The sequence below is a fragment of the Cupressus sempervirens genome, chromosome 10, assembly GCF_028749045.1.
Source record: "Cupressus sempervirens isolate cs-2001-9-10 chromosome 10, ASM2874904v1, whole genome shotgun sequence".
NCBI classification, from domain to species: Eukaryota; Viridiplantae; Streptophyta; class Pinopsida; order Cupressales; family Cupressaceae; genus Cupressus; species Cupressus sempervirens.
In genome coordinates this window covers 181377634-181404366 of record NC_143127.1, presented here as the reverse complement: position 1 = coordinate 181404366, position 26733 = coordinate 181377634, and the positions used below count along the sequence as shown (strand labels likewise).

The window sequence follows — 26733 nt, the reverse complement described above, 5'->3', positions numbered from 1 at the left end:
CAACTTTATACTGCAATACTAAAGCTTGTGAGTATCATCCCCACCCCAATTTTACTTTCTATTCGGAAGGTTTCCAAGTCACCAAAATTGTGTGTCAAAAGTGTTATGTGTGCTTTAATGTTTTCAATTTATCATGCATGCAATTAGATCAGAATATACATTAATTGTTAATTAAGGATAAAGTTTTATTGGTTACTGATTCACCCCTCCCCTCTTAGTAACTTAGCCAGTCATAATATTTCCAACTGACTCATCCTGCATTGTCATCTAGCATTGCAAGTTTAAGTCCCCTACGTTGCACTTGGCGGGGGAGGGAGGCATGGGGGGGAGGGGGTGGGCGTTAGTGTAATCAGAAATTCTTAATTACACTTTACTTAAGCTTACTTAGGATAATTCATTGCATGTTAGACATCTAGGAGTTTGCTTCTTATTCTTACATAAGGTGTAGGAGAAATTCTACTTTGGATGGTGATCTAGTTGTTATCACATTCCACTTGTGTGAAATCCACCTTTAGTGCACTTATCACATCATCCTCACATTGTTGCACATGTTACACATACTTCATCATAGAATGAAGAATGATCCATTTTTTGGTAGATGTGTGATTCCACCTAGTGTGGTTGATAAGTTATCTCTTGCTTATCTCCTAGTTATCTTGCCTTGCCTATATATGCAAGCACATTTATATTGTCATTATGTATTACTGATTCCAAATGATCATATGTTTTTGTCACTCTTTTGTGTTATCCATTGGGCTTCTAGATCTTGGGATATTGCCTTGGGAGAATTCTTTCATTGCATCAATGTAATTCTTACAAATTTCATGAATGGGTGGGGCAACTTAGAAGCTCTAATGAAGATTTTATTTGGCAAAATTATGTTCATTTTTTGGTTGAGAACTTTGAGAGTCTAGATTAAAGGTCAACAACAAGCTTGGAAAGTTTACCTTCCCATATGAGGGCTTAGATCATTTAAAGGCAACATGGTGGGGCTAGTGGAACAAAGGTGTCGGGTTTTATGGATTTACAAGAAGTGCAATTAAGAAAAACTTGAGATTGCCAAGAAGAAGACCATTTATGGACAAAAGATATTGCATACAATTAATAAACATAAAGCAAGATAACAAAGCTGTTTGTAGGCCTTCAAGAAAATGTAAAGGGGCGAAACCAATAACAAAGAGAGTAACTAAAACTTAATTGGTGAGGGATCTCAAGGGACCACATAGGCTACCTTTTTCCAAGAAGGGCAGGAAATTTCTTTTAGCACATGTTTGAGGTAGATTTGCCCAATTTGTGATGAATAGTGGGGTCTTTTTTAAAGGGCTCTTGTGACATGGCGCTGGGTTATTCAACTACCTTTTAGTTTGTCCTAGTTGTTTGTAATTCTTTAGGAAGCTTTCATGTATAATAGTTTCCTTTACTATGGCAAGGGCTCCAACGGATTCCTTCATTAACTTATGAAAAACACAATTTTCAAATTCATTGTTTTTATTGCACTTACACTCTAAAATTTGTCATTTTCTAGTGGTAAATACATTTTTTTAACTGCCAAAAGTGGTTAAGTCTACGCTTAGAACAACTTTAAGATCAACTTAATATAAATCAATCATAAATAATACTCCATCGGATGTTAAATTCACTGTCTACCAGATTACAACAGTACAATTATATTTGGAGGCATTCTTGTGGAATGTCTTGTAAAAGTTTCCAGACAGAATTGTCATTTTGTTCATCTCTTTCATATAGAATGGTTAAACGGATGTAAACAACTAAAGAGCAAGAGAATAAGGAAAATGCTGACTTTAGTGTAATATAAATGAAATAAACCATTTTCATACAAAAAGTCAAATATAACATATCTACAAACAGGAACAATAGTCTCCATCAAAATAATTTACAAATGAATTGGAATGAGACTGCTTTAGTTCACCAAGCGGCCACTTTACAAAATTTAATCTTAAATAGTGACTATTAGTAATTCCAGTGGGAGTCATTAATCATTGGATATATAATCCAAACCCAATTTCTTTGGGACCAGATTCAACCATCCATGGTGGCCTGTTCAGGGGCACAATCGTGCAAGATATTTTAAGAAGTATTATTTTTATCTGAACATGGTAAATATTGACCCAAACGTTCAAATTACAATATTTTCAGCAGCAATATTATTTTTAGTTTAAATTCCAATAAATATGACATCTACTACAAGAGGTGAGATCAATAAATAGAAATGTAAACATAGTGACAAAGGAACTAGTAAAAAAAAATTTAAAATGACATGAGCTACTGGAATTTTGTTTCTAGACACTTTCATTGCCATAAAATTGCGCACCTAGATACAAAGAAACTTCTAAGTATTACCAAACAGAACTTTGCAAGAAATGTTCACCTTTAAGAAAATATAGATACTATGATATATCTGAGAAAATTATACCTGTTCAAGACAAAATTGATTGTTCCCTCAGAAGCCCATTCTAAGAGTTTCTTCCTTGCCTCCACAGCTATTCCTTCAGGCTGTAGTTCAGGAAACAAAAGATATCATAAATGGATGGACCTTCTCAATTCTAATTGCTGATTTAGTCTAGACAACTTAATTGAAGTTCAAAAGTCTAACATTGTATACGATTGTTGCAAGGATGACCCACATACCTCCTCTGGGAACCATACACCAGGTTGAGTGCTCCCTTCTAGAACTGCTCTTACAAATGCAGAGGTAGCAATCCCTACAGATCTGCAAATTATAAACAGTTGGCAATATAGATACACAAAACAATATCTAGAAATGAGAAAATAAAAACTACTATATTTTACTTTATAGTTCTCCATCAACTACTTCCAGAAGATGTAAGTGCATAAAATTTGTATTTAGTTCGGTGTTACAAGTCATCCTGGAGACTCGGAAACTCATCCCCTGGGTATCCCATAAAATTTAAATAATGCTTGAGTTTTGATCATTTGTTCGACGCCTGCTCTCATGTAAGCTCTCTATTTAAATTATTTAATACAAACATTATATGTTAAGGTTCTATAATGTATATAAGCATGGTTTATCCATTTTTTCATATGAATATGTAAAATTTCCTTATATTTTTAAAACTCCCCTATTTTTTTATATAGCCATCCTCACTGCTGTCCCCTGCTCTGGGAAAAAAAATCTATCCCTGAAACTCGTTTCCCTATCCCCTTGTCCCCCTGTTCGAAGAAACCGGAGTAACATAGATTTAGTTGGAAGATACAGATTTGAACCTATGTCTAGACATCCAATAAGCTTCAGCTAAACCAAATGTTTTATAGCATTCCTGTTAATTGTAGATTTAGTGATAATGAGAGGTTACGCTTCTTGTTCGTAAGTGATAAAACATACATTGACAATTTTTTATGACTATATATGCTAACAGCTTTTCTCCCATCTGTGCATTCAAGATCTACCTGTAGACAAGCAAATATCCCAATTAATCTAAATTGAAACATTTTAAAATGAAACTGTTAACATTTTAGATATTAAAAGAACCTTGAGTATATTGCTCAGTGCTTTCCATCAATAAATAATTTACATGTGAAAAAGCCTATACCCTCATTGACATGAGTTCACCAGAAAATTTATCAACTGCTCGAACAATTGGTATAGTTATCTCGGCAAAGTTTTGGACTTTCTCTCTGTTCTTTAAAAATTCCTGCACATGCAAAGAAGATCGATAACTTTTGAATACATGCTACACAACAGAAATCTTTTGGTGAGAAAAAATTCAACTTATAAGAGTTTTTAAAAGAAATAAAGATATGGGTTAATGCATATGTTAAATACATTTTCAATGAAATAGTAATATAGATCTTTGGCTTCTTCAATTTAGTGTAAGCTTGCTTTCCTGGTGTCATTTGATACTCAAATTGGGAAAATGAGGCCAACAGCATATAAAAACTAAAAATCGAACGGTGATCTTTTCCTAGATCTACGTAGGTTCATAATAAAAATAGGAGATGGAATGCCAATCTAAAGATTAAACTTCGAATATTAGTAGTTTATCCTAATATGCAGAACTATTTCTAATAAAAAAATTTGATGTACTTTCAGTTGCCTATTATATTTTCAAGCAGTTGAGGCAAGTGATTTTCACAAATATGGAGTGTTGTTTGCAGTTGGAAGGATCCTCAGTTTTGACAGACAGAACTGCCATGTGACCTCATCTTAATCAGGCCAAACAATATAGAGAAAGTTGTAATCCTCAACACCTAAGTTGTAATCTTCAGCACCTTATAGGACTTGCTTCTGCCTTTTGTTTCCTATAGTATACTTTTTGTGCTAATAGTGGTTTGGGTAAGACATCCAAAAGAAGCAAAAAAATGGTGTCAGAAATACCAAGAAAAGAACAGTTAACAACTGAAAGAGAGTCTAGCTACCAACAGGAAAGAAACCAATATTTATAACAGAATAGGTTTCAATAGCGTTTTAAATCACCAACCCCCAAGCCTGTTTAATATAAAATGGAAGAATGGAGCAGATTGCATAGGCTCCCCCCAATCCTAAAAACCCAAGTCGTCAATTCAGATGTGGATGGGGATGTGGTGTGAGAATCAGGCGTGTAGATGCGCAAAATTATTTTGTTGGGATTCTGGATGTGTTTGGATGTGTTTATATGCATGTATGTTCATATACATGCAAAGAAATGCAAGAAATATACAGAATTAAATAACATGATACTTCATCATTGATCATGATAGATAGTAAATCCAATTTGATAGTTCACATATATCCAAATTGAAATAACTAATAGGCCATATCATATATTTCTATGTTCACGATTCCAGTGCAAATCAGAAAATTATTACAATTAAAAAATCACAATTTAGCTCATGATTGAATGTTTATCAATCAAGATTCAAGTTTCACTAATCAGAATCATAAGGATTCTCAAAAAAATCCTCATCATCTCCAATTGCTGCAACTTCAAGATCACTTGAACCCAAAGCAGTTCCACTTGTACTAGATGTACCAAGTGTTGTGTTATCATCATTATAATCATAATCATCTATAATTGCAGTGAGTCTAGTAAGATTCTGAACCATTGCATTCAAGTTGGCAGTACATCCCAAAGATTGGCTGCCCCTTCCTTGTAGTGATCATCCTTATGTGACAAAAAATGCAAGTTGGTATGATAGTAAACCAAGTCTTCAACTTTTTTTTAGCCCAACTGATTACGCTTCACTGAATGGATAAAGAAGTATGTCCCCCAATTCTGTTCAGCCGTAGAGGAACTTGCAACCTAGATAGTGTTCAAGAAACTAAACATAAAAATGAAAAGCAAATTAGAAGAATATTATGCATTAAATTGTGTGGTGCAAATGCTTTAGTTGAGAGCCAATGTGGTCATACTTTTTGGACACCATACACCATACACTCCCTCAACTTGGTGATGCAACAAATTGGCAATCAAATAGATTATGTGCAACAAATGTACCAAGAGGGGGAGGAGATATAGATGTTTGCGACAAACCGTCAAATGTCAATCAATATTTACATCATTCTCCAAATTGAAGTTGTTGAAGGTAAATTGTAATTGCTAAATTTTATTTATTCATTTAATTTTAATAAATTTTATGTAGTGTTCAGTTATCAAATTGTACAAAACTTTGTTTAATATTTATTGACTATTTGTTATTAACTTGCTTAGGTTGCTAAGACCCAATTTGCATCTCATACTATTGTTATGAGACGACTTGTCAAGGTGCAAAAGGTATTGAGCCAAATGGTTATTTCCAACCAATGGGGTGTATGGAAGGCATTGGTCTTAGATTGTAGTTGGTGGGTTCGTGTGCAATTTGTTTTAGGTTTAATCAAACCTATAATGACTATGCTTTGCTCTGTTGATACAAATAAACCTTGTTTCAGGGATGTTTATGAGGGTATGGACACAATGCTAGAGAAGGTAAAACTTATCATACAAACACATGAGAATGACCCCAGAAATTGTGAAACTTCATGCGATAAGGTGGAAATGATCATTGGGAAAAGATGACCTCCTTGCATATGCCCTATCTCCAAGGTACTATAGCAAGGAAATACTTGCTATGAGTAGTACCATATACGGATGAAGAAATTACTGGGTGCTACAAAGCTTTTGAAAAACTTCCAAGATGAAGAAATGCATGAAAAGGCTAGGACAAAATATGGCTTATTTGGCTCAGGCCTAAAACTTAGTTCAATTGCAATATGGGACCAAAAAATCATGGGAGAAATCACACGGTGGTACCTCTAGGGTTAACCATTTAATCATATACAACCTCTTGTAATAAAAAAAAGAGGACTTTGATTGCAAGAGGTTGTAGATGATTAAATGGTTAGCCCTAGAGGTACCACCGTGTGATTTCTCCCTTTTTTTTTGGTCCCATATTGCAATTGAACTAAGTTTTAGGCCTGAGGCAAATAAGCCATATTTTGTCCTAACCTTTTCATGCATTTCTTCATCTTGGATGTTTTTCAAAAGCTTTGTAGCACCTAGTAATTTCTTCATCCGCCTATGGTACTACTCTATCTGACATTGCAAGTATTTCCTCGCTATAGTACCTTGGAGATAGGGCATATGCAAGGAGGTCATTTTTTCCCAACGATCATAAATGATCATTTCCACCTTATTGCATGAAGTTTCACAATTTTTGGGGTCATTCTCATGTGTTTGTATGACAAGTTTTACCTTCTCTACCATTGTGCCCATACCCTCATAAACATCCTTGAAACAAGGTGGTAAACAGAAAAAATAAAATAAAATAAAACATAAGAGGACCTTGATTGCAAGAGGTTGTAGATGATTAAATGGTTAACCCTAAAGGTACCACCATGTGATTTCTCCCATTTTTTTTTTGGTCCCATATTGCTATTGAACTAAGTTTTAGGCCTGAGGCAAATAAGCCATATTTTGTCCTAATCTTTTCATGCATTTCTTCATCTTTCAAGTTTTTCAAAAGCTTTGTAGCACCTAGTAATTTCTTCATCCACATATGATACTACTCTATCTTACACAGCAAGTATTTCCTCGCTACAGTACCTTGGAGATGGGGCATATGCAAGGTCATCCTTTCCCAACGATCATAAATGATCGTTTCCACCTTATTGCATGAAGTCTCACAATTTCTAGGGTCATTCTCATGTGTTTGTATGACAAGTTTTACCTTCTCTACCATTGTGTCCATACCCTCATAAATATTCCTTAAACAAGGTTTATCTGTATTAGTAGAGCAAAGCATAGTCACTATAGGTTCAATTAAACCTCAAACAAATTGCACACGAACCCACCAACTACAATCTAAGATCAATGCCTTCCATACACCCCATTGGTTGGAAATAACCATTTGGCTCAATACCTCTTGCACCTTGACAAGTCGTCTCATAACAATAGTATGAGATGCAAATTGGGTCTCAGCAACCTAAGCAAGTTAATAACAATATGTCAATAAATATTAAACAAAGTTTTGTACAATTTGATAACTGAACACTACATAAAATTTATTAAAATTAAATAAATAAATAAAATTTAGCAATTATAGTTTACATTCAACAACTTCAATTTGGAGAATGATGTAAATATTGGTTGACATTTGATGGTTTGTCGCAAACATCTATATCTCCTCCCCCTCTTAGTACATTTGTTGCACCTAATCTATTTGATTGCCAATTTGTTGCATCACCAAGTTGAGGGAGTGTACGGTGTATGGTGTCCAAAAAGTATGACCACATTGGCTCTCAACTAAAGCATTTGCACCACTACAATTTTTCACATTGTTCGTAATCACCTGGACCACATTCTCTCTACCCACCATTTCTATGGCCTAAATGTGAATCTAGAAATTAATTGCGCAACTTTCACTTTCCTTTCACAATCAACTGCCCTAAAAAACATTACCCCTTTGACAGACACTGAAGAGCACACAATTATATTGAGAGAGGGGGAGGGTAAATCAGTATAATAAGAAATTCGCCAATTTACAACTTTTATCCAAACAATTAACTTCAAATGCTGAAATGAACAATTATGCACATGAACACATTAACACATTGATTTACATGGAAACCCAATGTGGGAGAAAACTACAACATATAAATGCTTTCTTATATAAATTGTTCTTTTACAATGTTTTGTAGGCTACAACCTACTATAGGCTCCAACCCTTATGTTTATGAGCACCAACTCACTGGAAGCTCCAACTGCCACATTTCGCAGGCACTGACGTACTGGAAGCACCAACTCCCTCTGTTTGTCTTCGCAAGCACCAAATTATTGCACACAAATTGTTCTTCCACCCTGACAATGTTGCTTACTCAACTAATAATAAATATATTTCTAGCACAACTATTTTTCTCCATGCTTGGGATCTTCCATTTTTCTTCAATCCAATTTTATATATATATATATATATATATGTATGTATGTATGTATGTATGTATGTATGTTCTTATATCTATAAATACCTTTCTTTATTTCTTTGTCAATAGAGCAACACCCTTCCTTATTTTTCTTTTAATATTTTAATACATATTTACTTTCTTCTCATCTGATCTCTCATTCACAACTCACACCTTTTCTATCTTCACACACCACTCTGTTTTGCTTCTATTTTCCACCCATTTATCGCTGCATTCATCTTTTACCTTTTTATAGATATTCTTCATTTGGTACACACTATTGCTTTTTACTCATTATCTTTCCCACTACTCTACTTCCACACTATACTTCTTGCACTATTTTTACTTTCAAAATGCATCTCCATATATATCTTTTACTTCTAGTGATCGCGCCTCTTCAAATGAAAATACATATCTCTTCAAAAATAAACACCACCTTCCTTTTTATTATAATTGCACTTTTCACTTTGATTCTATTCTTAAGCCGATTGCACCTTTCCTTTGTGGTTAATTGATCGCACATTTTCTTTGTGGTTAATTCATCATCCCTTTATTCATTTCATTAGGTCTTCTTGAAACATATCACCGACTTAATATAGAATATATTTGTTGTATAAACAACGTTGATTCATCTGCTTAAATAAATCTCTATTCAAGCTGCTAACTTGGAGCTCTTTATGCCATCTGTGTTTACATCTAACCAGACTGCCATAAGGTATTTGAATATCTTTTGCATATATTACCAATTTTTTCATGCTTCCGTCTTCATATCAATTGTCGTCAAAGCCATTGAGGCCTGACTGAATAGTATCTTTTGTTTCATTATTAAACACTGCCAATAACACAGGCTATATAAATTCAAATACTATGACTACTTTGGGTCATTCATATTGAATCATTGTCTCAGGGCTCTGTCTTACTTATTTTGTTTTAACCATGTTCATTGCTTCAATCACTGTCACTGGATATGGTTCACTCTTGTTCATGGCTTGATCTGTAGTTTTTATAAACGGTGAAAAATACATGTTCGATGCATAATGATTGTCGTTGGGTCTACATACTAGGAACCATCAACCTTGATAGTATCTAAGTTTTGTGTCTTTCTAGTCTTTAACCATATCTTCGTCTCCTTCTAGTCATTCCTTAATTCTGATGTCATCAAATGATTGTCCTGTACATATCTTCCAAGATGATTCTCACAAGCTCTTGGGTCTTTTGGCATCATCAACAATTTCTTTCCTTGTTTAATGCTTAGCCATGATTAAAGAAACAATTCCTGTGACTATTCAGGAACATTAGAACTGATTGTTGTTTAAACATTCAATCTTTCAAATTTGTCAATATCATTGTCGCACATAACTATTCCAATGTATGCTTTCAAATAAATTTCTTCTTAATGATGTGGCACTTTTAAATTTAATTTGTGCTCTGTGTTTGATGTGGAATGGCCCTTGCATTGATTTGGATAACTATATCCTTTAAATAAAATGTATTATCTCTGCTGAAACAAGTTGGTTAATGGTAGCACAACTTTGAATATTGCTCAACCATGTATAACTCAGTATTAAACTCTGACATTATATATTGTCAGCCATCTTCATTGCTTGTCCCACAGGTCCTTCGATGTTATCCACTTATTGTAGCTTGCTTAAATATGATCACTATATGCTGCTGAAGAAGTCTTTGTTTATTGATTTTCATCACCATCCGTTTCTGTATTGCTGTTAGGTATTCACACTGTCCAATAAAACTATTTTTGTCTTATAATAAATATGAACCAAATTATTTTTCTGAATCACGCCTTTTCAAACAACTTGAAATTCCAGTTCTCTTTTTTTGTTTTATTATTATTTTCTCACTCTCCTTTGAGTTATAGCCTCCAATGTATAGTTATTTTTCTTTCAACATAAATGGTCTCCCATTCATCTTTACCTTTAGTCTTCTCCTTAACCAAGTCATGTTCTTCTTCTCCAAAGTTACTTGCTACCTATCAACTTTGCAATCCTCAACTTTTTCTCGTATATGAAGTTAGTCCCCAGCTATTCTCCATACCAATGACTAGCAATACACTCTTCTCTTCCAATGTCACCCATGCCATTTAGAATAATGTTGTGAGCTTTTATCCTCTTTCTGACTTCCATCTAGTTATCTATATGACAAATACAAACATTTCAATTATCTTCAATTTCCTTTGACATTGATAATGCTAAGTATCTTGTCCATCTTTGATATCAATGACAATATTTTCATTTGACACTACAATCACACTAATCAATGGACAATTTCTTGCCATTAGCGTAACCATTGCACCTCATTAGAGTGCAAGCATTACTTCATAAAATTTTAAAAACAGTCTATTTACCTCCATAGTTGTGTGTCCTGTCTCTGATACTAAACTAATAGAAATAAAACCCAAATAAATCTCACACAAATAAAGTCCAACAATTTTATTTTAAAGTGTTTTTCTTGGAAACAATATAAAAACCCAAAGTTTCCCATGAATTTCTGATTGGTTGAAGATATCTCTCTAGAGAAGTCCTCTCTTTTTGCCATAGGGTGGTACACACCTTTTCATTCCTAGGGTCTGTTTGATTGATGGCTCCCAAAATCTCCTTCCAATATAGTGATCTAACCAAGCTGAAAGGACAATCATTGGCAAAGAGACAATGTGTAATGGCTTGAGTGAGCAAGCTCTCTTGCCTCCATTTTAAATGTCATGTCCAATGGACCTCTTTTGCGGATGGTAGTTTCTACTTCTTACTCTTTCACTTCTGGTATAGGTACTTGCAAGAATGGATGTTTAGAGGATACGACTATTTCAGTGGGCAAGCTGCATTTTTTCTTTCCAGATGGAGGTTGATAAGAAGTTTGTTTTGATATTCTAATCAATTTATCAACCTCTTCTTTTTTTTTTGTATATCCTACTATTTGTGCATTAGACATCCCCTTCCTATTGTTGTTTTCGCATATCCTGTTAAGTTTCTGTCCAAAAGTGTAACCAAGTCATGTGTGTAACCAAGTCATGTAATAATTATTCTTAACATATTCTTTTCTATGCAATAAATCGTACAAGGCAGTTATGTAGAGGAGCAGACTTAATTGTTTCTTGTGTGTCCTCTAACCTCATCCTTACCTTATCTTTATATTGCACTCAAGACGCATGTCCTTAGAAAGGACATGTCTCCTCCCAAGTCCACCCAATATAATTAGAGAATATCTTTGCGAAGATCGGTGTCTTCAAGGAAACATATTAGTTAGTAAAGATACTAACTAAAACTATGCATAATAACATTATAATATCTTCTCCAAATAGACACCGATTAGATTAGATTATATAAGAGGCCAATCCCTTCAAAGGAACTTTGTGCTAGAGTTGTACAATTTGTACAATCAGATCAGTATGAGATCAAAGTTACATAATTAACACTCCCTCTTAACTTGATAATCATACTGAGAGATAACATATCTAACATCATCAACTAAGATGAATAAGCATAGATCGATACTCTATATCTATCTAAATCTTATAAGCATGTGGTATCATTTGAACCATAGTTACGGAACTCGGACTCACCTCTGACTCAGAAAGTCAAAATCTAACTCGGACTTGGACTCAGCGACTGGACTCGGCAAGGACTCAAAAAATTGAAAATCCCATGAAATTCAAAGATTTTTAAGGATTTTAAGATTGTTTCATGCATCTTTCAATCAATTACCATCAAATACACAATAATTGAGATAAATAGAAGCTACTTAATACACATACACAATTTTGCATAGATCACATAAGTTTATAAGCAAATTTTTGAAAGAAAAAAAATTGAATAACAAAATATAAATTATAAAGTATAAAGCATAATAAACATAGTGTCACTCCAATGTCAAAGACTCAAATGTCTACAATATTCATGGATTACGAAATCCATGGTATCAAAAGTTCAAAACATATATCAAAATAACAACTAGAAGACTAAGGCTCATAGTAGTCTATGTCCTCCTACGAGTACGCCTAAGATAAGTCATGGAAGATTGTAGAGCCATCCTCTCTCCCTGTGTCTGAGGCTAAACCTCATCATCATCTTTATCCTCACCCACGTAATCCTCATCATTAGACTCGGATCCATAACTATTAGCTCAAATGTCTACAATATTCATGGATTATGAAATCCATGGTATCAAAAGTTCAAAACATATATCAAAAAAAATAACAACTAGAAGACTAAGGCTTATAGTAGTCTATGTCCTCCTACGAGTACGCCTAAGATAAGTCATGGAAGATTGTAGAGCCATTCTTTCTCTTTGTGTCTGAGGCTGAACCTCATCCTCATCCTCATCATCATCCTCATCCTCACTGACATAATCCTCATCATTAGACTTGGACCCATCACTCCTAGCCTCAGGGTCCTACACTCTGTCTCCTGACTCTCCTCAGCTCTAGCCTCCTCAAGTGCCATCGCTACTGCCTCAGCCTCCCGATCCATCTAATCTACCCACTCCACATCTTCATCACTGAAGATAGGATCAACAATATCTGTGTTCCACTCTATAAGTGGATTAACATTCTTTAATACAATTGGTGATGTATCAGTGCCCAAGATTTGTCTATGGCGCAGGCGAAGGCTATAGTGAACAAAGACAAGACCATTCAATTTTTTCATTGCCAACCTATTGTGCATCTTCGAGTGTATGTGCTCAAATAGACTCCAATTATGTTCACATCCTGATGCACTAGATGGCTGACTCAAGATGAGAATTGCAATCCTCTGTAAATTTGGCACCTTTGTGCCAAACATCTCCCACCATACATCTGAAACAAGAAAATTTTTAATTATATCAATAACTTTGATTTTCCCAAATTAAAATGGTAATAGAATTAGAAATTAGGATGTAGAATCAAAGATTTTTATCAGGCATCAATTCTGTCTTATTTTTCTTGCACAACTCTTGTGCAAATAAGTCCCCTTGAGCTTTCTTAAACAACTCAATCTCACAGACTACAATTATTCCAACTCTTGAATCAAGCGACATTCTCTTTACAACACTGTAGAGGCCACTCCACACGTCATCATCAGCCTTGAAATGTGGGCTGAATTGGTATGCTAGATTAAGGAAGTAGGCCACTGCATGTATAGGCTTGTGAAGTAGATTGTGCCAATGTCTATCAATGACATCCCATATAGGCCCATACCTATCTCGATTCCCTGCAAAAAAAGAGCGAATGGCTACCTTCACCCTAACCATGCCCTCATAAATATAGCCCATTGAGAGCTTCTCTCCATCAGCAGTTCGTAGGAGAACAACAAGCGGCTTTACAAACTGCAATCATTATGAAAGTTGGAAGAGAAATAATCAACTTTAAGTTTTTTCTTCAAAAAATGAACAATAATTTATAACATAATTTCATAAAAAAAATAAAGTTGAAATGAGGATAAAAAGAAAAATTACCATCACAATATTAGCAATAGGTGTCCAAAAGGAAGCCTCACCAAAAACGTGATCAGCTGCATCAATCCCTGCAATGGTCTTTGCATATGATGATGCAATCCACTCCTCACTAACAAACATGCGTCTCAAACCTCCCTTTGAATCAAGCAAAGATTTCAATGTGAGAAAATTGGTTGCAAATCTAATGACCCCTGGAGGAGACAACTCCTTTTGGTCATTGTGTTTCCTCATGAGGTTGAGGACCCATGTATGATTATATATGAATTTGCATACACTCCTTCCTTGCTCTATAATTGTTTTTATTCAAGGGAGTTTACCAAGATCCTCTAACATGAGGTCAATGCAGTGAGCAGCACAAGGGGTATAAAATATGTGAAGGTGTCTCTCCATAAGAAGCTTTCCTGCAGAAACTTAATTTGCTACATTATCTGTAACTATCTGCACCACATTCTCCTCACCCACGTCCTTTACCACTTCATCCATTACCTCACAAAGATATTCAAGATTCTTTGTTTTTCTTGAGGTATCAATTGATTTCAAAAAAACCATGTCACCTAAAAAAAAGAAACAAATTAGCATAATGATAAATGATGAATCGTAATTTATAAATTCATAATTTATAAACTTAATCACTTAAGTACAAGTTCTATTTCTAAATTTTTAATGTCTAAGACTCTAAATACAATTACCTGATGAGGAGACAAGAAAGTTGAGTGTTCTACTCTTATCAGTCCACACCTCACACTACTCCTTGATTGCACCTTCTACATCAGCCACCCTTTGGGTCAAAATAGGGCCTCCTAGCTCGTCAACACTAGGGGCTTTGAACCTCGGACCACAAACAGTAACAGCATCAATTGTAATTTGCCAATAAGGGGATGTAACATCCATTTTCCCAGGTCTAAATTAACAACTAACATACTCAAAGAAATACAATTATTACTTCAATTTCATAGGAAGATAGTTATATCAGTTTTGTTCATATGAAAGAGATTGATAGTTGAAATCAATTAAACAATATTTCTTAATTAAGAACTTAAAACACCATCAATGAATTGCTATAGAAATTAAAACCCTCGTACCATGGAATTCGAAATCAGAAATCACTGTAGGGATGCTTCTACAATGACCTAGGTTAGTCCACAAATACCTCTATAACAATATCATATGACGACTACCATCCAAAATCGCTATATCAAAATCAAATGCCGATTACTATTAAATACCACTATATTAAATTAGGGCATCACATACCACTGTATCAATTAGGGCATCGATTACCACTGGATCATTTAGGGCTTCAAATACCACTGTATCACTTAGGGCTTCAATTACCACTGTATCATTTAGGGCTCCAAATACTACTATATCATTATTTTCCTTTTGATTGCTTAACTGTGGCAATAACTCAAGATTAGAAGCTATGCTCATATTTGATATTCATATAAATGAAAAACAATCCATAAATCTATCTCTCGCATCTAGGTATAAAATAACTGTAATGATGAAATAACTCAATTAATCTTACCTTCTTACATATACATCATAAAAGTGATAATACTTGTTTCCGACAAACAATTGAATGTATAACTTATCTTTGTCTGTTGTATGTCCGACAATTTGGGAAGAGGTGAAATATTGTCAGGGGCTTAACCACCCAAACTCGAACCATAACTTATTCCCCACACAATCTCCAAGGAGAAAGACCCTCCCTACCCGGAATTGGACTTGGAACATATGTCATCTACTGAACATCCTAGAATTTAAACACACCATTCGACTTGACAAAAGGAGTTACAATAACAAGATTATGCATGATATTATTCTAGATTTAATGTATCAAATTTGACTTTTAGTTTCTAAGTCATTATAGACTTCATCTCACCTCTTCACCCTTTCCATGGCCATACAGCCGGTGAATCGTAAGTGTTAGGATCTCAGTGCAATCGGCTCTATCTGATGATTCCCAACAAATACATGAATAACATATATGTCCTAGCTTATCACAATCTGTGATTTGAAAAAGATATTCTTAAGATTGCAGAATTTATTGTTTAATTAATTAATTTAATCATATCTGATTTCTCTTCTGCGTTCTTGTAGATTCATTCCACCTCTTCACCATTTCATGGCTTCTTTGCCGATGAATTCCTCGGTGTTTGTAAGAGTATGAGCATTATGTTATTATTTACATCTCTTCACCATTTCATGGCATCTTTGCCAGTGATTCCTTGGTGTTAGAGAATTTATGTGTATTTGTTTCGCAAATTATGATAGCATGGTTATTGATATAATCATTTAAGTTTTTATAGCTACCATTCGATTTCGTAAATGATGTTCAATCACAAAGATATTACTATGAAGTTCTTCCATGAAACTCTATGTAATACAAGGACCAGCAGCAAGGTTTTGAACTTTTGAGCATTAATCTCAATCCTAACAATGTGTAGCCGACTGCAATCGAACATTCTACTCAGAAAAGGAAGAGACTATGAATTACGAATGCATATAATGTATTACTTTCAGCCCTAGCAATGTTTAGCCGACTGCAGTCAAACATATGCTCAGAAAAAAGAAGGAATTTATGAAATACGATAGTATATATTCGTAAGATTGGGCTTGAAGTTTTGTCTGGACGTGGCTCCTCCCGTCCTTGGCCGGAAGTCCTGTTTGGCTATTTGTTCACCCACTAGTTGAGACTTGATTGCAGATTTTAGATGCTGGCAGAGTAAGGAAGAACACGGTAATTTTGGTTGACTAGCTAGAAAGAATGTTTTGGCTAAGAATAATTATGATCGGCTTGAAATGGGAACATAGCAGGCAATGGAAAGGAGATGTCATCTTGGCTTCTCTTAAAGGCTAGCCATGGCTCCTCGGCTTCTATCAGTTCCAAGAAGTCCATTCGAATTCCAATTATTAATTCGATTTAACATGCCAAATGTTAATCAATTAAAAACAAGAATATTAAAATGAAAAGAATAGAGTTGGAAGACTATAGTTCGAATGTTATTATATCTTGAATATTATTATTATAATATATACTTGTATACATTCATGTAAGTATATCAGTGGGGTGTCATCATTATATTAAGTTATGGTGCCATTTCCTTTTTATATTTATATGCACAAATATAAATATTTATTATAATATTATGATGAAAGATCAATTAAAATCCTTCGAGATACGATTTATATTTTAACTCAATTATTTTATGTTTCTCAAATTATTTATTTAAATAGCTCATGCGGGTCTCAAAAACGTATCATGTTTCAAGTCACTAGGTCCTCAACCCATCTGCCCAATGATGGTGATGCTCCTGTGCCTAATTCTTTTCTGACAATGCTTCCACCCCTTTGACATGTTTCCTATAAGGAAATTCTCCAAAATTAAATCATAACAAGTTATAAATAATCATAACGGTTAGCTGTCTTTTCAGTTCCATGAATTCGTGATATCAACTAGCATGTTATCTTCACATAAAATTATAACAACTAACCATTTTATCATTTCACTAGATTATAACCAATTTAACTGTCAACTGACTTCATGTGAACCTCAACGGCTATATTTCAAATTAGGTCAAAAATTGGGATGTAACAGGAGACCTAAAACAAATTAAATAAATTTTAAAGTTAAACAAATTAGTATATTATAAATAAATTTGAAAACAAAATACAAATTAAAATAAACAAAACAAGCATATTATTGTCTCTTGAAAGTTGAAAGTTGAAACTTGAAAGCAAGAGAAGTAAGACATAAATTAAAATTTAAATAAATAAGTACCTGCTGCATTAAATGAAATGTTGTTGTAGATGAAGAAGTCTCCAAGTGCCAATTTTGCATAATCATGCTTCTCCTTGTTCCAACCCATGCTCTCAAGCGATGGTTGTGAACTTCGAGCCGTGTGTGGAACAAACATGGAATCAAGTGTCAATCTTTTCTTACAAATACGAAGCCCAATAGTCACACTCATAGAAGTAGTGGCATCCGTAGGTGGAGTAGGGGATAATGGAGAGCGAAAACTAGAAGATCCCTGTTGGGCTAGTTGTGTCATTTCTTCTTGTTGCTTCTTTTTCAATTCTTTTTTCTCCATTTTTTCCTCTAGAAGAGTTTTCATGTCTCACATAACATTTTGGGGTACATCTTTGCATTTTTTAGTATCACACCTAGGTATATGTGCTAGGTGATACTTCAATCTATTTATTCCTCCCTCATTATATACTACACCACAATGCCAACATGTAACAACTTCCTTTTTGTGCCTTGGGATGACATGTTTCCAAGCCCTATCCCTTGCTATTGCACTTGGGTCTGCATCAGGGTTAAATGTAAGTCTAGTTCCACTTCCAGAAGGCTCAACCTGAGGCATTATGTCAATGTGTTTGCTGCTGCAATATGAATATATTATAAATAGAAAAAAGTTAGAATCAAATCAGATTTTTAAACTTTAGGGCTTTCTTACTTTGTCATCAAGATAAATTAGAATAACTATAAATTCTAAATAGTAGATAGTAGAAGTAGAGACTAAACAAATGTAAACAAAATGGGAAGTAAAAAATATGAATGTAAAACATATTACAAAACAACACAAAGAAATGCAACTTGTTTCTTACCTCTTCAAATTTGCACAAAGTCAAACAATGGAAATGCAAGTAAGTTTGTAGAAGCCTCTTCCAAATGCTTCCTTAAGCTCCTCTCAATGCTTAAGTGCAAACTACAAAGTTGCACAAACCATCAGCAATCGATACGGGAGAGCCAACCAATTTGCTGATTTCTCTCTCAAAACCCCAATATTGTTCTCTAACTCTTTCCTCTCTATCACAAGCATAAGCAAATGGTGGAATGGCCTTTTTAGGTCAAATAGATGGTTATAGCAACCGGAAAAATGCAACTTAAGTTAATGAATTTTATTTTTTTTCACTTTAATGTCTTGGTCGCTGGCAAGAGTCCTCGGCTCTGGACTCGGCGAGTCTGGCAAGTTCCTAGACTCGACAAGTCCATGTGGACAATGCTAGGACTTGGCCGAGTCCGAGTCCAAAGGCCAATTGCCTTGGAAAGTGCAACTCTGCCTTGGACTCGCAGAGTCCCGTAACACTGCTCAAGATGCATTCTCCACCCTTGATTAAGCTTCTTTTGCCTCTTAACTCAACCATCTATTTCTCTTTAAAAGGGAGTCTCTCTCCTCATTCTCTCATTCCTCCACTCTCATGCTACCATTATGCTATGGGATTCCTAGGTGACTTGAAGCCTTGAAGACTTGGAGCATCCTCGTTCTTGTGTTTTGCATTCTCACACTTGCATTATGGCTTGCATATAACTTAGCTTTCTTTTGTGCTTTAGATTAGCTCACATATTCTAGGTAGGAAGGCTTGGTAACCCTCTCATTTTGTTAGCTTAGCTTGCATTTGCATCTCTCATTTAGCTTTCATCTTGCATTGCATTTGCATATGGATTCTTTGATGCTAGCACACTTGCTCTCATCTTTGAATTTCTTGTTCTATGGTGCACCTTGCAAGGGTTGCATAGCTAGGTTCATTTAAGAGCACCATACTTTTATTTGCACCTTTGCACGTCATAGATAGAGAGCTATAAGCCGCCTCTTCAGATGCTCTCTTTCATAGGTATTCTTGAGAATAAGGGTTTATAGAAGTGTGCCACATTTTTGGTATACACATTGAACCTAAGGTATTGACCAGTGTTCCATAACTCGTGGTGAGTCATCCGAGTTTAGGCACATCATGGACCATGCAATTGCTAGCGGGTCTTCATGACCCGTCGCCATGACTCATTGGGTCATGGGCCATGACCCACATGACTCGGCTGAGTCATGCAGGTCGTGCCATGAGTTATCGAGTCCGATGGTTATCACCCACACCTATTGCAGAAAAATGTTTCTTTATCTTAAAGTTACAGCAGTTTAAATTGTTATACTTACTTTGATATGCCAGAGAAAAAAGATACAATGCTTGTTTGTGAGCTCCCAGCTTCAACGATATATGATTAATGCAGTAAATTTGCATCAATCACTAAGCTATGGCTAGTGCAAGATGCAAGGCATAGCCTAGAAAATAGTGCATTAAAAGTTCAATCAACTACGACACAATAGAGATTGTCTTAGTGTTATTTTGTATCCTGATTTTGATAATATTTTCACATGATTTTTTACTCTTGAGCAGGGATCTTGTATTTTCTGAAGACAGATGTACATGCAAGGAAAAAAAATATATATGGCATGTAATAGTTAATAACTATTACATGCCGTATATATTTCCTTGCTTGTACTTATGTGATGGATGTATGTTTAAGTATGTGATCAAATTAGCTTCTATTTGATGATTTTATAGTGTCTTTAAGCTTTATTCAATAATTGGTGCATGAAACAAGTTTTAATTGGTAAAAAGCCTATATGTTTCCATTTTGCCGAGTCATAGCCAACTTGTAGATGATTCTTTGGTGAGTCATGGATCGAGTCGACCTTGCCAAGTTATAGGCAAGTCTGAGTCATGGAACTCTAGTATTACCAGCGTGGCCTATGAAGATAAAGGAAGACTCCAAATTTAACAACATGGCTGAACCAAGGAAAGGTCAGGCCAAATTTAAAGGTCATGTAGACAAATTGAAGGTCAATTTTCTGTCTGCAAACTATCAATTGGAACAGTTGAAGAAACTAAAGAGTTTAAGGCAAAAAAGAGCTTGGTGTGAAAGACAATGCAAAGGAATTATAGAAGATAGCCAAAAGGATGCAGGATGCTTAAATGGAATGAGACTGAACATAGAGGATGAGTTGAGTATGGTCTGATTGCACACTATGAGAAGCTTATCATTGCATTCAATGCCAAAGAAAAGATATCAAGAAGGAAAATAAATTTACCAAGAGGAAAAGGGAGGTTCAATGCTGGTAGAAACAAACCACTCAATGAGAAAACTCAGTAATTTTATGGGAGAGAATCATGTACTCCTCAAATGTCAAATGAGCAAGAAAAGATGGAACAAGCTTGTCATTTAGTGGAATGTGTTTAAAATGCAGAGAACCTGGTTATTATCAATTAGAATGGCCATGTTCTTAGAATGGTGGTGAAAGAGATATGAAGGTAGTACACTAGTTGTGCAAGCACATATGCAGAATTTGTGGCATCATGAGAACATGTTGAAAAACCCAAACAAGGAGAGAAACTGCTGAGAGGTGTTATATTTCCACAGTCCATGATAGGCAACATAAGACTGCTTCTGGATTAAGCTGCAGTAGCTTTTGGCATCAATGTTTTGGATAATGCTCTGTGATTCCTCAACAGTGAGAAGAAAAGCTTGTGATCCAAAAAGAAAAGAATCTGCCGGGAAGAAGAGTCTTCAACAGTAAAAAGGAAGGAAATATAGCAAGGAAGACATGTCTGCAGGACAAACTGCAAGAAAAAAGATAAAGTACTGTAATGTCGTGATTGATAATGGAAGTACAAAACCTCAGCATCTATTGTAATGTTAGGTAAGCTAATATTGACATGTATAAATTTAGGTGTGAGAAATTCATGTGAAGTCTTCAGTAAAGAAAATTGCAAAGTAAAAGAATATGCTCATTGTAGGAGCTCAACCTGCACGTGAACACACATGTTTACTCTTTCAATCATTTAAAAGGATATGGTTGCGAACTGAAGACAACTATAGCATGTGATCAAAGCTTTTAAGTTGTTCTTCAGAGGCTTTACTTCCTAATCCCAGAAACCAATTAGCGTATCACGGTAAAGCATTCAAGACAAAAGATAGCTTAAAAACTTAACAATGCAACTGAAGTACGCATACCACAGGGAGTAGATTTGCAACAGCTGACATTGCCCAATTCCAAATAAATGGTGCAGTCCCGAAACGAGCACTGACAGTTGGTACCCCTAACACCTCATGAGCACTTCCAACCTCTGGTAAGTTCCTGTTATAATAAGAGGATGCAATATCAGTGAAATATGCAGTTCATACAAGTAAAGTTGAAGGCTGCCAATCTTTCCTGGAAGTAAAGTTCTTATTTTCGTAAAAATAGATAACCCCAGAACCTTGGTAGCATGTTCAGTAATAATAAAATGCATCAAAATTTCCTTCTGAGTTTAAGAAAATTATGGTTGAACAATTGCAAAAATAGAATTAGTATATACCAGAGTAATGGAAAACTCCCCACAACATAAGCATCATGGATAGCAGGTAATGTAGAAGGCACTAAACAGAGCTTTGTAAATTATAACTTTATTAAGGTACACAATTTGCAAAGCAGAATTAAAATATGACCCAGTTTCTATAGTTCTAGCATGTAAGGTGAGAATTAGACACAAGTATTAGGCTAAGGACCCATCTGTTGATGGGAAGATGGAACTGGAAAGAGACTAATGTGTAAGATATGAAAAATGTATCACAGCTCAATGAGCGTGGATATTAAAGAAACTTTTGAGTGTTTTGTATGATGGTATTGTCTATAAATAGGTTCATGATGAATAATAAGAGAAAGGAAAGCTTCAAATGAGAGCTCTTAGAATATATAATAGAAAAGCATCATGGAATTTTTCTTAACACCAAACATACTGTAACCCTAGAAAGGAGATATTCATTATATCCTAAGTAGCTGATCCTAATTCTGGTTTAGATTCGGATTCAGGGATTTGGCAAATTTATTTTTTGGGCCTGATCTTAATTCCGCAAGTACTATATAGACATTTTTAATTTTTTTATATTCATATTTATCATTAGTTCAAAACTTCAAAGTTCAAACATATAATGATAATAATAATAAGATAAATTCAAAGTCTAATAGCGATACCATTGTTGGTGCAAGTGCAAACATCTCACAAGTCTCACCATAGATATCTTCTTTTTCTGGTCACCATGTCATCAGCACCTGTAAGTTCTCCGCATTCATTACTGCAAAATTACACTCATTAGTTTTGTTTGTCTATGTGATCAGTTCCAACAGCTTCTCTTTGCTTAGATGCTTTTGATTGTTACCAAATCTAGACATTAGTGCTTATGCTTCCAAAGGCTTGATAAAATCCTTCTATTATCAATGGTGCAAAAGGCTTCAACAGATAGCATAGATCAACAGTTGGTCGCATGAAACACCATAATTGAGTCTTTTGAGATCAGATAATCATAGCTTATATTGGTTCATATTCAGGTAACTTGGATGAACTCTCAATGGCTCAAGACATTCGGCCTTAAAATAAAGTGGAAGTGACGACTTCCAAATGATTATAACTTGTATCTGTAGAAGTTAATGAACGGTGACGATCTTACAATAACTTAATCTTCTATTATGATGGATGTCTTACAATGTCTAAGCAGATCATTATAGGTTATATCTTGCATGGTGGATTATGTTTCTTAAACAAACCATGAATGTTCTTATGGTAAGTATCATAGAGGATACATGTGCCCATACCTTATGAACAATTTTTGAGTACTTGGTGAACAATTTTTGAGTACTCAGAGTACTTGGTGAATATCTTGTAACTCAACATTCAAGAGGCCATTACTCAAATATTTGGTGAATATCATGTGACTCGATATTTTGAGGCCATTGCTCAGAGTACTTGGTGAATATCATGCAACTTGATATTTTAAGGCCACTAGTCCTGATATCATGAGATAACTTATGGTGAGTATCTTCTAATCAAAGATATTCTTAAACATGCCCTCCTTGATATTACATTGAGGTAATATCAAATTTATGTGTTTATCCTCCCTAGCTAAGAGGGAGTGTTATTGTTTTTGGTAGCTTCAGTCAGATAAACCTATGAGTCCAAACTATTGAAGATATTATATGTATTTAATTAATGTGATGTGAGATATAATACACATATATATATATATATATATAAACTATAAAATTATAATTGTCATTATATTAATTACACATACAACATAGATAGTGCTATTACATTTGCAGCGATCCTCATAAATCAACAAACTGAAAGTATTTTAGACATAGAGATCAACTAGAAATAGCATGAATGCTGGGGAAGTATTGGAAGGAGTCTAGCAAGTGGACTCCAGCAACATGTAACATCCACCAGTTGAATAAATGCATTTGGTGATACAACTGACAGTCACTAGCTTAGGTGTTCGTGCTAACACACAAAAAAAGCTTGGATTTGGAGTCACATTTTTTCCAAAGGACTAATTCAGTTGGAAGGAGAACTAAACCAGAAAATTAAGACCAAATTGGGCAGACCGGTGAAATACTGTGCCTTCATAGTGGAAACTGTTGATAATGTAGAGTATCAAATTTATCCAAATCTCCATCAGCCATATCAATCAACTACAGTGTGACAACATTTTGATTAAATGTACTTGGAGAGAAGAGTGGAGAATTTGCAATTCTTAGTGTGATATTGAACTGTGTATTTAAAGATCACCCATGTATTTAGGGATGGTGTTATAGAAATATGCAATCTTTCTATTATCAGCACATCACTTGGTTGTATCCAAGTTTTGCATAGAGGAGTCATTGTGGCGTTGAAACAATCAGCAAGTCAACGTGAGTAGAGTTTCCTATGCAAATTCTTCTAAGTAAGATAACTATTGGAAAACAAAGCTTAATGCCTAATTATCTAACCAGGAAACTGTCCAGTCTTTGCTACATTCCCAGTAGTGGCATGTTGAGTTTAATAGAAAACCTGAAACAGTTATCTCCTACTGAGTTAGTCATGTGAATTTATGGAAGCAACCACTGTAGTCATGATGGGCATTAGAGCTGCATTGTTAGGTGTAATCAGAAACTTCAGGTCAGACTAATTAAAAATAAATACTCATCAGCTGACCATCATAAGTTGAGGTTGAGGAGGGAAAATAAGGAGGATTTTTCACCATTCCATTGGAGTTGAGCATCTTCTGCATTTGGAAACATTGTTTCTACTATAGGAAGACTTTGGCGTTGCAGCAACTAAACCAGTATAGGCACTCATATTGGCATGTAAACTTTCATCTATGAACAGTTTGTGCTATTACAATAATGGATCTATTGAAACTATTATTGTGCATGATAAACTTAATTTATGAATGAATTTGCATTCAGTGAGAAACATTTTTAAATGTTCATGTGAAACTCAAACCACCAGCAAATACCTGTATAAAATACAAGCAAGAGATGCACAACGAAAAACATACAAGTCTTCTATCTAGTGTTTAATCGTATTCTTGAGTAAGAGGTGACATCATAAAATATGCAGAACTATGCAGAACTAGGCAAAGCCATCAGATCTAGCCGATGAATGTTAGTTTGCAGTTGTTAGTTTGGAAAAACAAATTCTTGTCAAAACCATGGTTGAAAATATCACGCTAATATTGCAAATAGCGTAATATATAGCGCATCACAACTGCAAGCGTATATTTGGCATAGTTATCACGGGTGATATTTGCATTTTCGTGTCATGTGATATTCTACAAAAAATCCCAATAAAATTGTGATGCATCTGAGTTTATATCGTTGAAAAGTCAAAGTGAAAATGTTAATTTTTTTAGGGTTTTCGTGGTTTAAAAACGATGACCAAGACATTTTTCGTGTTCTTTTTCACGGCCAATTTTTTGGGGCATTTCATCTTGTCATCTCAAACGCCATTGTTAGACATTATTCTCACCATCAATTCACATTCCAACCTTCAACGTCATTCTTACATTCAAGGTATTATATAAATGCATTTGTATGAGGAATAGGGGTCTCAATTTTATCTAAAATCTGGGTGGGCCAGAATATGTCCCTATGTGATTATTAAATAGTGAGCCCATTGCCATCCCATCATTCAAGAACGGCTCTTGCAGTCATGTTTTCTTGTTGCCTGGATTGACTCTTCAATCGACTGTGAGGAAATCCCAAACCAAATAAGATCATGATTCATCAATATGGATTATGTATTTACTATTTAATATTATATAAATGCATTTGTATAAGCCTATAAGGAATAACTAGTTATGTTTATTATTCAAAACAAGACTGAAATGTTAAAGCTCTCACCTTGATATTACGTGCAAACTTATTAAAATGCAACAATATACGATAATCTTACATTTTGAAAAACAAAAATACACAATACAAAAATATAACAATATTACATTTTGAAAACTCAATCAAAAATTTATGAATCAAAACCTTATTTAAAATACTGCAATATACAGAAATATTTTGAATCAAATTTATTCAAAGTACATAAACACAACAATATATAGAAATACCTTAATATCAATGACACCAATCTCGCATTTTCAAAATATGTATTTCTTCAAAGTTCAGTCACTTCATAAATTCATTGTTTGCATGCTAAGCTCATATTTGATCTGAGACTTGGACAACTAATATTCATTAACTTTTCCTAATGTTTCTAATTCTTTATTCTTGCATTTGAAGACTTACAAGTAACAAAATCAATATCTGTAGAAAATGGGTGGTGGCAAAACTAGGGATGAGTTCTAGAAACATGGGATACTAGGAGCAAAAAGAGACGTGAAATGTAACCATTGTCTTGCGTTGATGAGTGGGGGCATAACAGCTAAAATATCACATTGGAAAGATAGAAGATCATCATATCACACCATGTGATGGTCGCCCTGAAAAGGCTACAAAGGAGGCTATACAAAGCCTTGAAGCATATGAGAAAAAGAAGATAACAAAAAAGAGGAAAGCGAATGCCATGGAAGCCCCAATGGGAGAATTCAGTTCTACAAGGTCGCAAACAAGTTCAAGGGCTCCTTCCATTGGACCCTAGATACAAAGATAGTCATCGAACAATATGAGTGGTTATATATCATAGTTTTGCATTCTGCATAACCATTCTGGTGCTCAACGTGGATTGCAAGGCACTGCATGGAACAAAGAAATGCATGAGAAGATGCAGGTGACAATTTCAAGATTTTGGTACTACAACAA

At 34.8% G+C, this 26733-nt stretch overlaps 1 protein-coding gene across 2 annotated transcripts in view; it reads right to left on the bottom strand.

Moving 5' to 3' along the window:
- Positions 1 to 1813: 1813 nt before the first annotated feature.
- The window catches only part of LOC149533232 (Saccharopine dehydrogenase), a 131718-nt gene continuing 106798 nt past the window's right edge, over positions 1814 to 26733 (bottom strand). For both annotated transcript variants that reach the window (XM_089805429.1, XM_089805428.1), the window contains exons 8-13: positions 21636 to 21759; positions 3573 to 3674; positions 3365 to 3429; positions 2650 to 2731; positions 2435 to 2514; positions 1814 to 2058 (exon numbers count right to left, since the gene is read on the bottom strand). In XM_089805429.1, coding sequence (XP_089661555.1) covers positions 1998 to 2058; positions 2435 to 2514; positions 2650 to 2731; positions 3365 to 3429; positions 3573 to 3674; positions 21636 to 21759 — 514 coding nt within the window. In that variant the 3' untranslated portion in view covers positions 1814 to 1997. The remainder of the gene's footprint in view (positions 2059 to 2434; positions 2515 to 2649; positions 2732 to 3364; positions 3430 to 3572; positions 3675 to 21635; positions 21760 to 26733) is intronic.